General features: G+C 39.1%; 1 protein-coding gene across 3 annotated transcripts in view; it reads right to left on the bottom strand.

Annotated features, from left to right (window-relative positions):
• The window catches only part of SPOP (speckle type BTB/POZ protein), an 82,672-nt gene that overhangs the window by 17,946 nt on the left and 47,908 nt on the right, over positions 1 to 16,818 (bottom strand). For all 3 annotated transcript variants that reach the window (XM_061391437.1, XM_061391439.1, XM_061391438.1), the window contains 4 exons: positions 3,424 to 3,567; positions 2,670 to 2,791; positions 621 to 772; positions 370 to 497 (listed from right to left, as the gene is read on the bottom strand). In XM_061391437.1, the coding sequence (XP_061247421.1) occupies positions 370 to 497; positions 621 to 772; positions 2,670 to 2,791; positions 3,424 to 3,501 (480 nt within the window). In that variant the 5' untranslated portion in view covers positions 3,502 to 3,567. The remainder of the gene's footprint in view (positions 1 to 369; positions 498 to 620; positions 773 to 2,669; positions 2,792 to 3,423; positions 3,568 to 16,818) is intronic.

Raw genomic sequence — 16,818 nt, 5'->3', positions numbered from 1 at the left:
CCTCATATTCAAGGAGGAGCCAGAAAGCTCAAGGAACAAATATGCTTATCCAGTTGCTGGTCATTCTCCTCAATGTAAAGTAACAGTCCTTCCAAACGCTTTCTGAAAAATTTTGCAATGAAAAGCCAGAATCATGACCCAAGATAGAACATACACAATCTTTGTTTTTCAGAATAATGACAAGTGGAAAACTGAGTTGCCCAACAACCTTGAAAACATGGCACAGCTTTCAGTCAGTCGTGTAAATAATATTCGTGCAGCACCACTCCACTGGGGATTTTCTCGCTCTCCATCCTTGATAACAATACATCTACCAATACCCATCAGGTCTGGGAACTGCTACTCTCACAGCAGGGTAAAAGGACTCACCTCACAGAAGAGGGTAAGCTTGTCATCAGGAAGAAGCCCATTGGCCTCATCCAAGAGAAAATCTCTACGGATGAATTTTTTGAATCCCCAGTCTTTCCCCTGCACAAACCTATATGCCCGTTGACTCTCTGGAGTGAAAAAAAAAAAGTTATATTTAGGGTTACTCAAAAAAAGATCAAATCAAATCCACAACTTGTCAATGTATAAAGTTGCTGGATGTGAAAACAGAGTCAAACAAAGGTAACATTTACCCATAGCTTTGGTTTCTTCTCCCTTGGCATTCAGGATGGAGAATTTGAATTTTGCTCGAACTTCACTCTTTGGACAGCTGACGAGTAACAGGTAAAGTGACAGGTAATCTTTGCTTTCTTCATCTAGTCCTTTTGGATTTACCCGCAAACACCTGCCCAAAACAGAAGTTAAAAAAAAGTCAAAAGCATCTATGTTTGCAGGCTCATGAAGTGATAGGAGGCAACCAGAACATAAGAATCAACAGGAGATGTTAAAAAACAAACCCAGGCCCCAAAGCAGGATGTTCTGATTCAGTTAAATGACCACTTAGAAATCACTTTTCTAGCGCAACCTGAGGCACCTTTTAAAAAGTAAACAATAAAGGGGCATCTTAGAATCTGACAACATATCCCTTGCATCTCCACCTCTTTCCTCATAATCTCCCAAATCACTTTTTCCCCCTAAAATACTTTGAAATTCAATCGAGTCTCAATCTATTTTAATCCTCAATCTCAGGAAAAGCAGCCCCTTATTTTTTGGGGACTGCAGTGAAACCAGGAGGAAAAAAGTCAGTGAGCCTTTCAACACCAATTTGGGAGAGGAAAAGAACTCTACAGAGAAATAAGTTATCTTTTATAGATATTTTATCAATCTGGCAATAATACTCTTAAGATTAAAATAAAAGAGGCAATATGGAGGAAGCACAGACAAAGGTAAACTCCCATTATGTGGGGCAGAGTTCCAAGTCAGACTCCTAAGTAGAGTCAGTGATGCCAATCTGTTACCAATGGATCTAAACAAAATTCAGACAGAATTTAACAGGTTCAACTCAGTTAACTTGTAAATGTCATTAGCTGAACTGCATGTGGTTCAGACACTTTTACCACGTATAATACATAGGCCGTATGTATCCATAGGCCTTGCCAGTATTATGACACTCTCTCAACAGGTGGCCCAATTTACTGCTTCTCTAGGAAGTGCATACCCATAGACATCTCAACACATTGTGCTGAAGATGTGAATTTAAATACAATGCCTAAGAATGCTTAAATACAATGCCTAAGAATTCTCTCAGCACCTAGTAATTCACTACTTAAGGTACATGGCCAACAAATACTAAATGAATGGAAAGTCATTGAACTTTTCAGTGGGTTAACAGAGGTTAAAATGGTGGTTCATAAACACGTATTCTGGTCTTTGTAGCGAGTACATGGTTGTATACATAACAGCCTGCTGCTCAAGAGAAGACACAGTTTGGAAGGGACTGACCCAGCCTCCCAGATCTTATTTCCCTTGCCACAGGGATCAACTGAGGGAACCTAGATCTAAACCAATCAGTGCACATCTGACACATTCTTGGCCACACAGTTCAGAGCAAGTTTAAAGACTGCCGGATGGTAGTGGAAGATGCCCACTGCTACTGCCAATCAACTTTCAACCACAAGGGAAGCTAATCTTGAGATGCTCTCCACAAACAGTGTGGAGAGCAGGGCAGAGCAGAGAGTGCTGGGATCCTTAATCTAACCACTGGGCTGGCTCTTGGATCAAATTACCTTAAAAGATATCCTATACCCTGGGCATTCCAGTTACAAGTAAATAAATCTCCTTTGTTTAAAAACAAGCAATCTAAAAATCAAGAGCTATTACATTATAAAATCTAGATTTTCTGTTTTTCTTGAAAAATCAGAGAATCTGGCAATGCTCAGACCTTATTCACATGTGGCTATCATCAGGGGGAGCCGTAGCCACCACTTCTTTTAGGACACTAACTAGTTTGCAAAGTGGTCAACATTCACACCAGGTACGGATATTATTTACAATACTGGCCCTCTTAACTCACTGACTTTACTCCACAGCCATTGGAGCTTGCTGACCCCGATACACTCACCGAACTAATTCAACAAACATAACAGTGAGCATCTGTTATGTATCAGATACTGGGGAATAAATAAAGAACAAAACAAAGTCCCTGCCATCAAGGATCTTATGTTCCAGTCAGTCTTCCATGAAGCCAAGCAAAACAGGCAACTTTTAGAAAAGTTTTTATAGCTAAATGTATTCTTCCTCACCATTTCAGTTTATCATTGGCTCCTGATGAAAAGGTTGAACTTTTAATGACTTCACCCATTTCCTCCCGGCAAAAGCTAAAGTTATTGATGGTCCACATGTAGGAGAACTTCACTACCTTGATCTGTTGATAGAAAACCAGGAAGTAATTATATAGGAAGTGAGCAACCTGAAAAACAGGCTGGAGATCAGATAATTTCCCCCTCCCTCCCTGTGCATAATCCCATAGGAAGATAGCACTGTTCGGCCAGCACAGAGGCTCAGCCTTTTCCATCCCTCGTCTACATTTTAAGAAATCTCACAGTGATCCACTGCTTCCACTGCTTTTCTTTTCAGTTTCTGAGAAATACTGGATGGAAAATGAGAGAAGCACAGACAATGCTGGGAAAGCATGTGATTAAGCCACACCTAAAATGAACCTCTGCTCAGAGCAGTGTTTAATGATTTACATATTGATACCACGGCCTGGGGTTGCAAATCTCAAACCTAGTATCCCCTTGAGTTGCCCAACAAAGTCACACATTACTATCAAGGAAGATGTAGAGAGTAGGTCTAGTTTCAAAGATTCCCCTCCTTCAACCTCCTGTGAAAAACAGCGGCCTAGGCCATTCAGATTCCTCGTAGAAAACCAAGGAACGGAAAGCTGACGTGTACTTTATCTATTTGACATGTATGATTCAGAGAAAGCAGGAAAGCCAACACAGAAAACAAACCTGACTCCTTTTGTCCACCAAAACCCTCCCAAGAAGTGCCTACCTGTGTGTAGCACCAGCTCTCAGCTACAGGGCCACTCGACATTTCTGCCGGAGGCGGAGGACTTGGAACCCTTGACATCGCCAGTTTGAAGGTTAAACAAGATTTCCGAAGTCAGGGGACAAAAACTTCTATTGTTTCTTCACCCTGGTTGATGGAAGAAGCAAGAGAATTTTATTAGCATACTATCCTACTACTTCCATTTGACCTTCCAAAGACTGGAAACTTTGTCTCCAGCCTGGAATGCTTTCCCGTTATCATTCAAATGACTCCTTAGCATTCAATGTTAACTTCAGGGAACATCACCTAACCTAAGGCAATCTCCTCATCACAAGGATATAATCCTGTTTTAATTTTCTGCACAAAACTAATTTAATTATTTATATAACATATATAATTTATATAATTATAAGATAATTATCTTACCAAATGAATTTACTCAAAGGGTACTTAAAGTAGGGGCTTCCTTGATAGCTCAACAGGTAAATATGCCTGCAATGCAGGAGACACAGAAAACACGGAAGGAAATGGCAACCCACTCCAGTATTTTTGCCTAGAAAATCCCATGGACAGAGGAACCTGGTGGGCTACAGACCATGGGGTCACAAAGAGTCGGACACAACTGAGTGACTTGCTAAAGAGGAGACAGCATGGTGAACACCACACACAGGTTTACTACTGGCTCCTTCCCTTGGGGGTACAAATACAAATACTCCTAAAGGAAAATAACCTTGTTATCTTTCCAACTACTGTCTTATCTTCTACACTTCAGTGCAAACTTATTAATAAGAATAGTCCTAAGGAAAAAAAAAAAAAGAATAGTCCTTGGGAGGGAGGTTCACAAAGAGGGGACCTATGTATACCTATGGCTGATTTATGTTGATATATGGCAGAAACCAACACAGTATTGTAAAGCAATTATCCTCCAATTAAAAATAAATTTAAAAAGAAAAGAACAGTCTTCTATTTCTTAACCTATTGTTAGCTGCTCTCTCGAAGGGCAACATTTACCCATCTTAGATGTGTTCCTTTCTTTGTAGCATTAACAATCTCTCATTACACTTCACCAGTATCTGATTTTCCAGATTCTTCTCCTTGCTTTCTCTGTTTTCTGATCATTCTGCAATATCTTTTATTGGATTTTCTTACTTCACTGTTGTTCCCATGGTTTAATATTGAATCATTTTCTCAAACTACATTCTCTTTTGTGGTAATTTTATTCACAACAGCGTCAAATTTCTGTCTTTATATAATTTCTGTCTTTTTCCCACATCTCCAACTCTGACCTCTCTCATAAGCCTCAGACCATTCCTAAATAATTGTTACACATCTCAACAGGGTGTCCCAGTAGCAAACCAAATCCAACTCAAAATTCTCCCCTTCAGGGTCTTTCTAAACATAAAAGACATTAAAAACAGTGGTGAATACAATTTTTAAGTACTATGAACAAAGCCAAAAACAAACAGCGCTTACAATACATGGCAAAGAGTTAGCTGTATTAACACAAGTAATACATAAATTGTTTCTACAAAATAAATAAGAAAAAGACCAACTATCCTATAAAAATGCCAGCCACAAAAAGTAAATAAAATAGTTCTTTGTTTAAACACTGTATACCTATCAGGTTTGGAATGGGTTCAAGAATTTCTGTTTGTAACAAGTCTGGACATGGAACAACAGACTGGTTCCAAATAGGGGAAGGAGTATGTCAGGACTGTACATTGTCAGCCTGCTTATTTAACTTATATGCAGAGTACATCATGAGAAGCACTGGGCTGGAGGAAGCACAAGCTGGAATCAAGATTGCTGGGAGAAATAGCAATAACCTCAGATATGCAGATGACACCACCCTTATGGCAGAAAGCGAAGAACTAGAGAGCCTCTTGATGAAAGTGAAAGTGGAGAGTGAAAAAGTTGGTTTAAAGCTCAACATTCAGAAAACTAAGATCATGGCATCCGGTCCCATCAATTCATGGCAAACAGATGGGGAAACAGTGGAAACAGTGACAGACTTTACTTTTTTGGGCTCCAAAATCACTGCAGATGGTGACTGTAGCCATGAAATTAAAAGACGCTTGCTCCTTGGAAGGAAAGTTATGACCAACATAGAAAGCATATTAAAAAGCAGAGACATTACTTTGCCAACAAAGGTCCGTCTAGTCAAGGCTATGGTTTTTCCAGTAGTCATGTATGGATGTGAGAGTTGGATTATAAAGAAAGCTGAGCACCGAAGAATTGATGCTTTTGAACTGTGGTGTTGGAGAAGAAAGTTGGACTGCGAGGAAATCCAACCAGTCCATCCTAAAGGAGATCCGTCTTGAGTGTTCATTGGAAGGACTGATGTTGAAGCTGAAACTCCAATACATTGGCCACCTGATGCGAAGGACTGACTTACTTGAAAAGACCCTGATGCTGGGAAAGATTGAGGGCAGGAGGAGAAGGGGATGGCAGAGGATGAGATGGTTGGATGCCATCACTGACTCAATGGACATAAGTTTGGGTAAATTCCAGGAGTTGGTGATGGACAGGGAGGCCTGGCGTGCTGTGGTCCATGGAGTCACAAAGAATCGGATACAACTGAGCGACTGAAGGGAACTGAACAAGTTCCCAGGTGACCTTGATGTGCTGGTTTTGAGAACCACTGCCCTAGAGAAACTGCCCAAAGGCACAAGAAGACATGGACAAGGTCATTCAATGTGGCAGTTATAAACAACTAAAAATCCAGTAGGAGGGAAATAGGTAACTAAATTGGGTTATTTCCATACAATGAAAAACTATTTCAGGATTTAAAAGCAATGAACTGCACCAAGGAGATAAGATCAAACACAATACTAATGAAAAAGAGTTTTGGAATGTCTTGTGCGGTACATTATTTACACAAATTTAAGATTTATATATTATTTACAGATATTTGCATACAGTTCAGTTCAGTCGCTCAGCCATGTGTTGACTCTTTGCGACCCCATGGACTGCAGCACGCCAGGCTTCTCTGTCACCAATTCCAGGAGCTTGCTCAAACTCATGTGCATCGAGTCAGTGATGCCATCCAACCATCTCATCCTCTGTCGTCCCCTTCTCCTCCTGCCTTCAATCTTTCCCAGCATCATGGTATTTTCAAATGCGTCAGTTATTCGCATCAAGTGGCCGAAGGATTGGAATTTCAGCTTAAGCATCAATCCTTCCAATGAATATTCAGGACTGATTTCCTTTAGGATGGACTGGTTGGATCTCCCTGCAGTCCAAGGGACTCTCAAGAGTCTCCTTCAACACCACAGTTCAAGAGCACCAATTCTTCAGTGTTCAGCTTTCTTTATGGTCCAACTCTCACATCCATACGTGACTACTGGAAAAACCATAGCCTTGACTAGACAGACCCTTATCAGTAATGTCTCTGCTTTTTAATATGCTGTCTAGGTTGGTCATGACTTTCCTTCCAAGGAGCAAGTGTCTTTTAATTTCATGGCCGCAGTCACCATGTGCAGTGATTTTGGAGGCCAAGAAAATAAAGTCTGTCACTGTTTCCATTGTTTCACCATCTATTTGCCATGAAGTGATGGGACCCAATGCCATGATCTTAGTTTGTTGAATGTTCAGTTTTAATGCATACAGTAGAAGTGAAAAAAATCAATGACAAGCTATGTAGCAGATTCAGGATGAGGGAGCAAGAAAGAATGAAGCTGGGAAAAGAATGCAAGACATTTCAAGTTGATCTCTCACATTTCTTTTAAAATTATGACAACCTAAGGCAAATATGACGATACAAATGTCATTTAATTTGGGATGACAGCTACTGTTGTGTATAATATCCTTTGTACTGTTCTACTTTATCTTTAAAATATATTAATTGTAGGAATAGTATAAAATGATATACTTATTTCATTATATCATACACTGTCTGCTACTGCTGCTGCTAAGTAGTTTCAGTCGTGTCCAACTCTGTGCGATCCCACAGACGGCAGCCCACCAGGCTCCCCCATCCCTGGGATTCTCCAGGCAAGAACACTGGAGTGGGTTGCCATTTCCTTCTCCAATGTATGAAAGTGAAAAGTGAAAGTGAAGTCGCTCAGTCGTGCCGGACTCTTAGCGACCCCATGGACTGCAGCCCACCAGGCTCCTCCATCCGTGGGATTTTCCAGGCAAGAGCACTGGAGTGGGGTGCCACATTGTCCAGTTTATAATATATAAGGGAGAAATTTCTCTCCCGAACTCCTGGTTTATTTTTAGTTAGGGACAGACAATATGAATCTTCTAAATGTCTGTGTTTGTCCTCTGTGCTTGCCTACAATGAAGCTCTGAGACAAATCTGTCTTGAAACTACAGGCTCACATGCTCATTCTATATAGCTCATATTATTACTGTACTATAGCTTTATTATTTTCTTAACACTATTACTAATTTTGCTATAAGTCCTTAAACTGTTTAGTTTACTCTTTGATATGTTAAGTATTTCTGGAAACTGCCTCAAATCCTTCATAGAAAGAGGTACAAATGAATAACTTTCCCCTGCCCCCAAACCACTCAACTCATACACATTCAGTAGCTACTTAAGTAATAAGCATGGAACAGTATTAGTAAAATATAGGGCACCCTCACAGAGTAATACCACTAGTATTACCAGAGTCCCTACTGGTTTTAACACTATCCTACATATGTTTATAATTAAAATATCCCATGTAATCACAGATGAAGTTAAGACATATACACATAATGTGCTATTTTACTTAAGCCAGCAAACTAAGCAGGGCAATGGTCTTTGGGCCTCCCTGGTTTATGCAATTCAAGATTTGGTGATAATATCAAGAAAAGAGACCTGTGATCAAGGTAGGCTTGCATTTGATGGAAAACACATTCTCACCCCATGGGCTGCAGCCTGCCAGGCTCCTCTGTCCAGGGATTCTCCAGGCAAGAATATTGGAATGGGTAGCCATTCCCTTCTTTAAAGGATCCTCCTGGATCCAGGGATGGACCCGGGGTATCTCCTGTATTGCAGGTAGATTCTTTACCATCCGAGTCACCAGGGAAGCCCATTTATTTGTCTAGTAGTAAACGCACCTTAGGCAGTTTTATAAATCCAGTTACCATTACTGCCAGTAGGAACCAGAATGGAATTTCAAAATTCCCGATTAAAACTATCTTTTGGGCAGGCTGGCAATGAAGATGTGAATTTTACACGTTAGTTAAGAGCATAAAACTTGGCTCTGTGGGTGTGAGGTGCAGGCTCAGCTCAATATTGATGGATCATAAAATACTCATTTGAGTTTATTGTTAAAGTTTAAAAAATACTTCAAACTTACCTAAAAATTAATAATTTTGGAATTCTCTAGGCCTAAGAAAAAAACAAGTTTAAAAGCCAGCTTATTTTAATGGATTAACTTTTGCTACAGAGCTATGGTCCATTATCACAACCAGAAAATAAAATACAACTTGTCTTGGTCATTGTTTCCTATCTTTTTTGTTTCTCATTTATTCTGTACACAAGTCTTTGTGCGTTTTTTGTTGTTTTTTTTTTTAAATAATATTACCCACCCGTCTTCCAATTGTTTAAAAATGTCCAACCCAGCAGTCAGTAGAACTAGAGAATCAGTTTTAGACTCTTAAGGAGCTCTAGCCACACAACCTGCTGGAAGGGAAACTGACTAGGACAGCACAAGTCTAAAATTTCACTCAGAGTAGGCACCATGTGCAAACACATGCTCATCAGCAAAGTAGTCTGGTGGTACATGAACTCTTCAGCACTTCATGCCAATTGCCACAGATGCCCAACAGAAAAACAATTTTAGAAAAGAGGAGGTCTATTTGAGGGTCATGGTTTGAGAATTTTTAGGAGACAACAAGCATCAACATAGACTGTTCCTGGCTTCAAACAAGTTAAAACAAGACTTTCCAAGTTCTCTAACAAGAAATTTATTTTCCAAAGCTTAGCAAACTTCCCAGTATGCTGACAACTCAGAGGCTGAACGTATCTGTTACATGTGCGCTAAGTTGCTTCAGTCGTGTGCGACTCTTTGCAATCCTATGGACTGTACCCTACCAGGCTCCTCTGTCCGTGGATTTTCCAGGCAAGAATACTGGAGTGGGTTGCCATTTCCTTCTCCGAGGGGATTTTCCCGACCCAGGGATCCAACCCAAGTTCTCTTATGTCTCCTGCATTGACAGCTGTGTTCTTTACCACCAGCGCCACCTGGGAAGCCCTATCTGTAATATACTACCATTTATTTTCCTGTTCACTCCATTAAATCCTGACCTGTGAGTCTACACCTCTTCTGAGTGTATCTTCATTCTATAAGATGAAAAAGATTGGTTATTTTTCCCTTCATTGTGAAAACATAAATCAGTAATTCGAACTGAATTCTTATGTAATCAGGATAATTCCAGGATAGAAGACGAATTCCCTGTACAATAGAGAGAAACATCCCAATAATTTAACCTGTGGTATATGCTAGAGCTAGGCTAGACATTCTCTGCAAAATGTTATACAGACAGCTTGTGTAGTTTTCTTTTTTTCTTTCTTTTTAGTGGAAAAAGGATTCAACCCTTAAGGATTTTTTAAAAAAATTTTTTATTTTGAATTGGGGTTTAGCTGATTAACAAACAATGCTAATAACTGAGAATTCCAGGTGAAATTATCAATGCTAATAAATGATAACTGCAGGTGAACAGCAAAGGGAATCACCCATACATATACACATATCCATTCTCCTGACAGCTTGTGCAGTTTCAAATCTTTTATTCCTTATAAGCATTCTTCCATCTTCAATCTAATCTACATCATCCAGAGAATTAAAAAAAAAAAATTAATACAGGCATATCACATAATGGTATCTTTATATCCATCAGTCTTAAAATTACAGGATAAAATTATGGAGATACTAGACTGAATCATTGTTTTTGTAGGCCAAAGATAGTAAAAAATTGGCAATTTCATATGGTTTAATACATAAACATGCACAAGCTAGAAGGCTGGGAATATGGCTTCTTGCCAAAGCATAGTTTTTTAGGGACTTTTTAAAAACCTGTAACTTTTTTTTTTTCATGGTTTAAAGCCTGGTACAGTTTCCAAGTAAGGAAAAATCTCAATGTCGTTAACTATTTTAAACTTGAGAGACGTCTGCATTTTCCAAAACAGAAGATGCCAAAAAGACTGTTCACACACACACAAAACTATAGAAAGACTTGGGTGTATTCATTTTTAAGAAACTTTTGGGACCTCAAAGGAGTGTCTGTATTTCTTCCGTTACATATCCTTAATCATGTACAGCCCAGGAGGTAGTATCTTCTTTCTCATTACCCTATAAATTACAGGACATACTGATTTCCTCTGCTGCAAGGTTTGAAAGACTTTTGAATATCTGTTATGAGTAAACTTTTTGCAGTTCAGTCTAGTCGGTGCCCTGCTTAGTCGTTCAGTCATGTCTGACTCTTTGCGACCCTATGGACTGTAGCCAGTCAGGCTCCTCTGTCCACCGGGATTCTCCAGGCAAGAATACTGGAGTGGGTTGTCATGCCCTCCTAGAGCGAATCTTCCCAACTCAGGGATCGAGCCCAGGTCTCTCGCATTGCAGGTGGATTCTTTATCATCTGAGCCACCAGGGAAGCCCTCAATGTAGTCTAATAAAATACTAAATGCACTTAAAAAAAAAAAAATTTAGAGACACTTCTTAAAATGAAACCAGGGGCAATCAAGAGAGATTTCAATCAGCAAAGGAAGCCTGGGGTTTCTCATGTCTCATGTCAGGTACACTCTTCCTAAAATTTACAAGTTAAAGATGACTGCTTTTTTAAAAAAACTGAGATATAACTGACATGTAACACTGTATTTTTTTTTTTAATTCTATAACATGGGGATTTAGAATTGAGTGACTCTAAAGAGGAAGAAGAAAAAGATCAACAGCTTAACAGAAAAATAGGCAAAGAACAGCCAATGGTTTACAGACAAATAAATATCAATGGCTCTTAAATATGTGAAAACAAGTTCAACTCTCATTTATAATGGATAAATGCAGAGTAAACCACACATTAATTCACCCAGCCATAAAATGTTTGATAACAATTGCCTAAGGTAAGGAGAAAAGGAAATGGCAACCCACTCTAGTGTTCTTGCCTGGAGAATCCCAGGGATGGCAGAGCCTGGTAGGCTGCTGTCTATGGGGTCACACAGTTGGACACGACTGAGGTGACTTAGCAGCAGGGTAAGGAGAACATTTCCGATTGGAGTATAAACTGTTATAAAGTCCATGAAGGGAAATATATATCGAAATGAATAAGAAATGCATATACCCTTTGATCTAACAGTTCCATATAGAAATTTATCCTACTGATACATTTAATACGACAAATATAAAAGGTTTTTCAATGTGGCACTATTTGCAATCACAACAACTTAAAAAAAGGAAATAACCTGAAAGTCCATCAGCAGGGGATTAATTAAATAAATTATGGTATAGACAATGTAATAATACTATTTATTTTAAAAAGGTATGGGGAAGCTCCTTCTATCTAAACACACAAAAATAACACACAAAAATACTTAGTGTGTGTGTATAAAATATCTCTGTAAAGCTATACAAGACTCTAGGGACACTGGCTACTTCCAAGGAAGGAAACTGGTACTTGGGTGGGAAGGAGAATTTCCATTATGTTCCCTTGTGTACTTACTGAATTTTGAACCACGTGACTATATTACCTTTTCAAATAGTGAATAAAAATATCTTAAAGAGAATCAGCAGACTTTACAATTAATTCCTCTAAGGTATGAGACAGCTTATAAATCAGATCCTTATGAGAAACAAGACAGGAATTCTTGAGTGGTTTCCACTGTTATCCAAATAAAATCTGCCTTTTGTCATGACGGTCAAAGCTTCAGTATATCTCTTGACCTCACCTAACACTTAACTCTTCTCAGTCATCAGGCTTTAGTTACTCAGGCCTTTAGTTCTATCTGGTGAACACATCAGGCTCTTTCCCAAAGCTCTTTCTTTCCTCATATATTTTCACAGCTGGCTTCTTCTTATCATTTAGGTGTCCTGTCAAATGTAGTATCCACAGACAGGTCATCCCTGACCACGGGTTCAGAAGCAGTCCTCACTTATAGCCTCTTTCATCACATTACCCTGTTTACATTTCTTTTTTATTTTTTTAACTTCAAAGTTTTTATTTTGTATTGGGAATATGGTCAGTTAACAACACTGTGGTAGTTTCAGGTGAACAGCGAAGGGACTCAACCATACATACACATGTATCCATTCTCCCCCAAAGCTCCTTCCCATCCAGGCTGGCACACAACATTGAGCAGAGGTGTATGTGTTATACAATAGGTTTTGTTGGTTATCCATTTTAAATACAGCAGTGTGTAGATGACCCTCCCAAAGTCCCTAACTATCCCTCCCCCTGGCAACCATGCGTTTAATCAGACAGAGGAGAAATATCCTATGACACCCCTTACATGTGGAATCTAAAAAGAAATGATACAAATGAACTTACTTTACAAAACAAGAAAGACTCACAAATTCAGTAAATGAACTTATATTTTTTTAGTACCACTATCTGAAATTGCCTTGTTTTTATATTTTCACTTGTCTACTGTCTCTCCCATTAAGAAGTTAAAGCACAATGAGAGAACAGCATGCCCCTATGCCTAAAATGGTATCATAATAGGTAGTCAATAAATATTTGTTCAATTAAATTGCTACTGACTAACTAGACTACTGTCTTTTGGGATCATATTTTTCTTTAATGAGCTCTAGTTAATAGGAGTTGCTGAATGAGCAACAGCTATAGGAATCCAAGCATACTTTTAAAACAAAATATTTTAGGGACATCCCTGGTGGTCCAGTGGTTAAGAATCTGCCTTCCAACGTAGGGGATGAGGGTTCACTCCCTGATGGGGAACTAAGATTCCACATGTCACAGTGCAACTAAGCCTAGGCATATACTCTGAGAAAACCACAATTTAAAATGACACATGTAAAAAATATATATATGTGCATGTACTCCACCAAATGACACATGTACCCCAGTGTTCATTGCAGCACTATTTACAACAGCCAGGACATGGTGACTCAGATGGTCAAGAACCTGCCTGCAATGTGGGAGACCCAGGTTCAATCTCTGGGTTGGGAAGATCCCCTAGAGAAGGAATGGCAACCCACTCCATACCCTTGTCTGGAGAATCCCATGGACAGAGGAGCCTGATGGACTACAGTCCATGGGGTCACAGAGAGTCAGCTATGACTAACACTTTCACTTTCAGGACAAGGAACAACCTAATTGTCCATCTACAGATGAACGGATAAAGACGATGAGGCACATATATACAAGGGAATATTACTCAGCTATAAAAAGGAACAAAACTGGGTGGCTGGTAGAAATGTGGATGGACCCAGAGTCTGTCATACAAAGTGAAGGAAGTCAGAAAGAGAAAAATATCATATATTAATGCATATATGTGGAACCCAGAAAAATGGTACCGATGAACCTATTTCCAGGGCAGGAATAGAGGCACAGACATAAAGAATGGACACGTGGACACAGGGAGGTAAAAGGAGGGTGAGACGAATCGGGAGATTAGGACTGACATATATACGCTACCATGTGTAAAACAGCTAGCGGGAAGCTGCTGAGGAGTTCAGCTCAGCGATGATCTACAGGGGTGAGGCGGAGGGCGTGGGAGGGAGGTCCAAGAGGGAGGGGACACACGCATACATACAGCGGGTTCATTTCACTGTGCTACAGAAACCAACACAGCAGTGTAAAACAATTACACTACCAAAAAAAAAACTTAACGGTTCATCTTCAGTTTTAAAGAACTAATTTAATACATTCCAAAACTACATTCTTCTTTGATTAAAAAAAAAAAAAATCCAAGAAAAGTTGAGAAAAAAGAGAAATGTGCAGGGCTAAATGGGAAGTTCCTGAACCCACAACGGTTAAGACAAACATCTTCCAGTGTAAGTCAATCCTGCAAGTATCATTATAGCAGCTGTCAGAAACTCATGCTAGACCTCTCAGTTATTCCAAGTTAAATTCTATATGGTAAAATTCCCATATATGGATAAAAATGAGGTAGATTATTAGCATTTACTTAGAACTGATCTATATTTTCATGTCTGACACAGGGTTTGATTCCCTTAAAACTGACATGTAGAGAAATGATAATTAACATTAAATATATGCATGTGCAAACATGTGTATAGAAACAAATATACAGAGAGAGACACAGAGATAGACACATCCACCTTTAAAACATGTCCAGACACATTACTAAGTTTTTTCTATACCAGGCTATGATGCAGAACATATTTTCTACCATAGTCAAATATTTATCTAAGAGTTCAACTGTTCTTATATTTGTTGCATATAAGGAAAACTTAGAAGAAACTACTATACATAAGGAAAACTCAGAAACAAGTATAGTATTACATATGCATGTCAGTACCATTTAGGTTTTCCCAGTTTACAGATCTCTTAGGCAAGCATGGACTCTGAAATGACTGTGAGGATTAGGTATGATTTTCAACATAAAAAGGCTATTTTTTTTCTTCTTCTCAATGTGTTATGAGATAAGAGTTTTATAGAAATAGCCTGGCTAGTAAGGCTCATCCAAAGTCAAAATGAAGATGAACAAGAAGATATATGAAAGAATCTCAAGTCAGTGAAAGCAAAGGAATAAACAACAGACTGCCCCACTGACTTTACAGTCTTACTGCCCTTCTCTATAGGTTATAAATAACTACAAAGTGTCCTTGTCCCCAAGGAGACCTCAGCAGCCAGCTCAAAGGTTAAAATATGGAATAATTCTCAATCTGGATGCAACTTTTCCGGTTAGGAAAAAAAAATTAAAGAGCAGAAAAATTCATTGCCAATTTAAGTTAAGGGCTAGGGAATCATTCCCTCTCCCCAAAAACTATCCATTATATAAGAGAAGTTAATATAGACCTATTAGCATAATCCCCTACCCGAAATATATGTCCAGGGAGAGCATGTGCGTGGGTACATGCTAAGCTGCTTCAGTCATGTCAGGCTCTTTTCAACCCTATGGACCCATCAGGTTCCCCTGTCCACAGGATTCTCCAGGTAAGAATACTGGAGTGGGTTGCCATGCCCTCCAGGAGATCTTCCCTATCCAGGGATCGAACTCACATCTCTAATGTCTCCTGAATTGGTAAGTGGGTTCTTTACCACTAGCGTCACCTGGGAAGACCCCCAGGGAGGGCATGCTCTGCTCCAAATGCAGAGGTCTGCCCTGGAAAGAGGGAGGTGCCACTCAACAGTCTTGTAGGACTATATCTCCTTAGAACTTAAAAAGACTTCTTGGGTTTTTGTTTTGCTTTTTAATTCAGGCCCAATACATTTACATAATAACGTAAAAGAAAAAAAAATTCCTGTCTCCACTTGAATGGAGGATCCTGCAGAATAAACCATGAGTGCAACAAGCACAGTTTCACAAAGTCTGGGTTCTTTCATCAGGTGATGTGCTGGTGTTAACTACTAAACCCCTGCTAGGATAAAATACAAAACAAACAAACAAAAAGCCAACTTCCTCCAACTGCTTAAAAAAAAAAAAAAAAGGCAGATAGTGTTCATCAGATTAAGCTTCTCCACACATCACTTTCAAAATCCATTATTTGGGAGATGGCTAAAATAGAAAGACATGAATTCAAATCAGCAAACAAATCTGACTATAAAGGGGCTATTTCACTTCAAAGCAGATCTCTGTTCCAAAGGAAAACACCTTTAGAAAAGAAGTTAGATAGGCAGAACCAAACAATCAGCAACTTCTCTCTCTTCACTAATAATAATGTGTTGATTCCACTGAATGGCTTGGGCAAAAATCTCTAGGGCCACAAAGAGCAAACTTAGGGAAAATGAAGATTTTAACACATCCCACATGTTATCAAAGACTTCTGCTCTAGGTTGAGAAAATTTAGTCTAAAACAAGAGCTGGAACAGAATTTTAAAAAAAGAAGAAGGAAGAGGAAGAAGAAGAGGGACAAAACCTTCTGGTTAAGAGACTATTATATAATTATATAAAGCTTTTTTGAGATTTGAGAAGTTACAGTTTTTCACCTTCTCCTCTCAACTACAATTATGAAGAACCTTATAAAATCAAACAGCAAACAGATGAGTGGCTTGGCCTTAATACAATTTAAGCATGTCCAATCTGTAATGAATTCAAAAACTAAGGAGTCATTTTATGAAACAAATAGGCAGAGGCTGCATAACCTCACAGGGTCCTCTGGCCTTTAGAGAAGCCATATTCAACAAGCAGTTCTCTTTGCCCACCAATGTTTTAGTCAAACCTTTAAAAAATATTTCTTGTTAACACAATCTGGCTAGAGAAGGGGCCAAACAATGCATACCAAAGAAGAAATTCTAAACTGGCCTTGAGGTATACAATTT

This window comes from Bos javanicus, chromosome 19, assembly GCF_032452875.1.
Source record: "Bos javanicus breed banteng chromosome 19, ARS-OSU_banteng_1.0, whole genome shotgun sequence".
In the NCBI taxonomy this organism is placed as follows: domain Eukaryota; kingdom Metazoa; phylum Chordata; class Mammalia; order Artiodactyla; family Bovidae; genus Bos; species Bos javanicus.
Note: the sequence above shows the minus strand (reverse complement) of the source record. Positions and strands in the feature narration are given on the sequence as shown.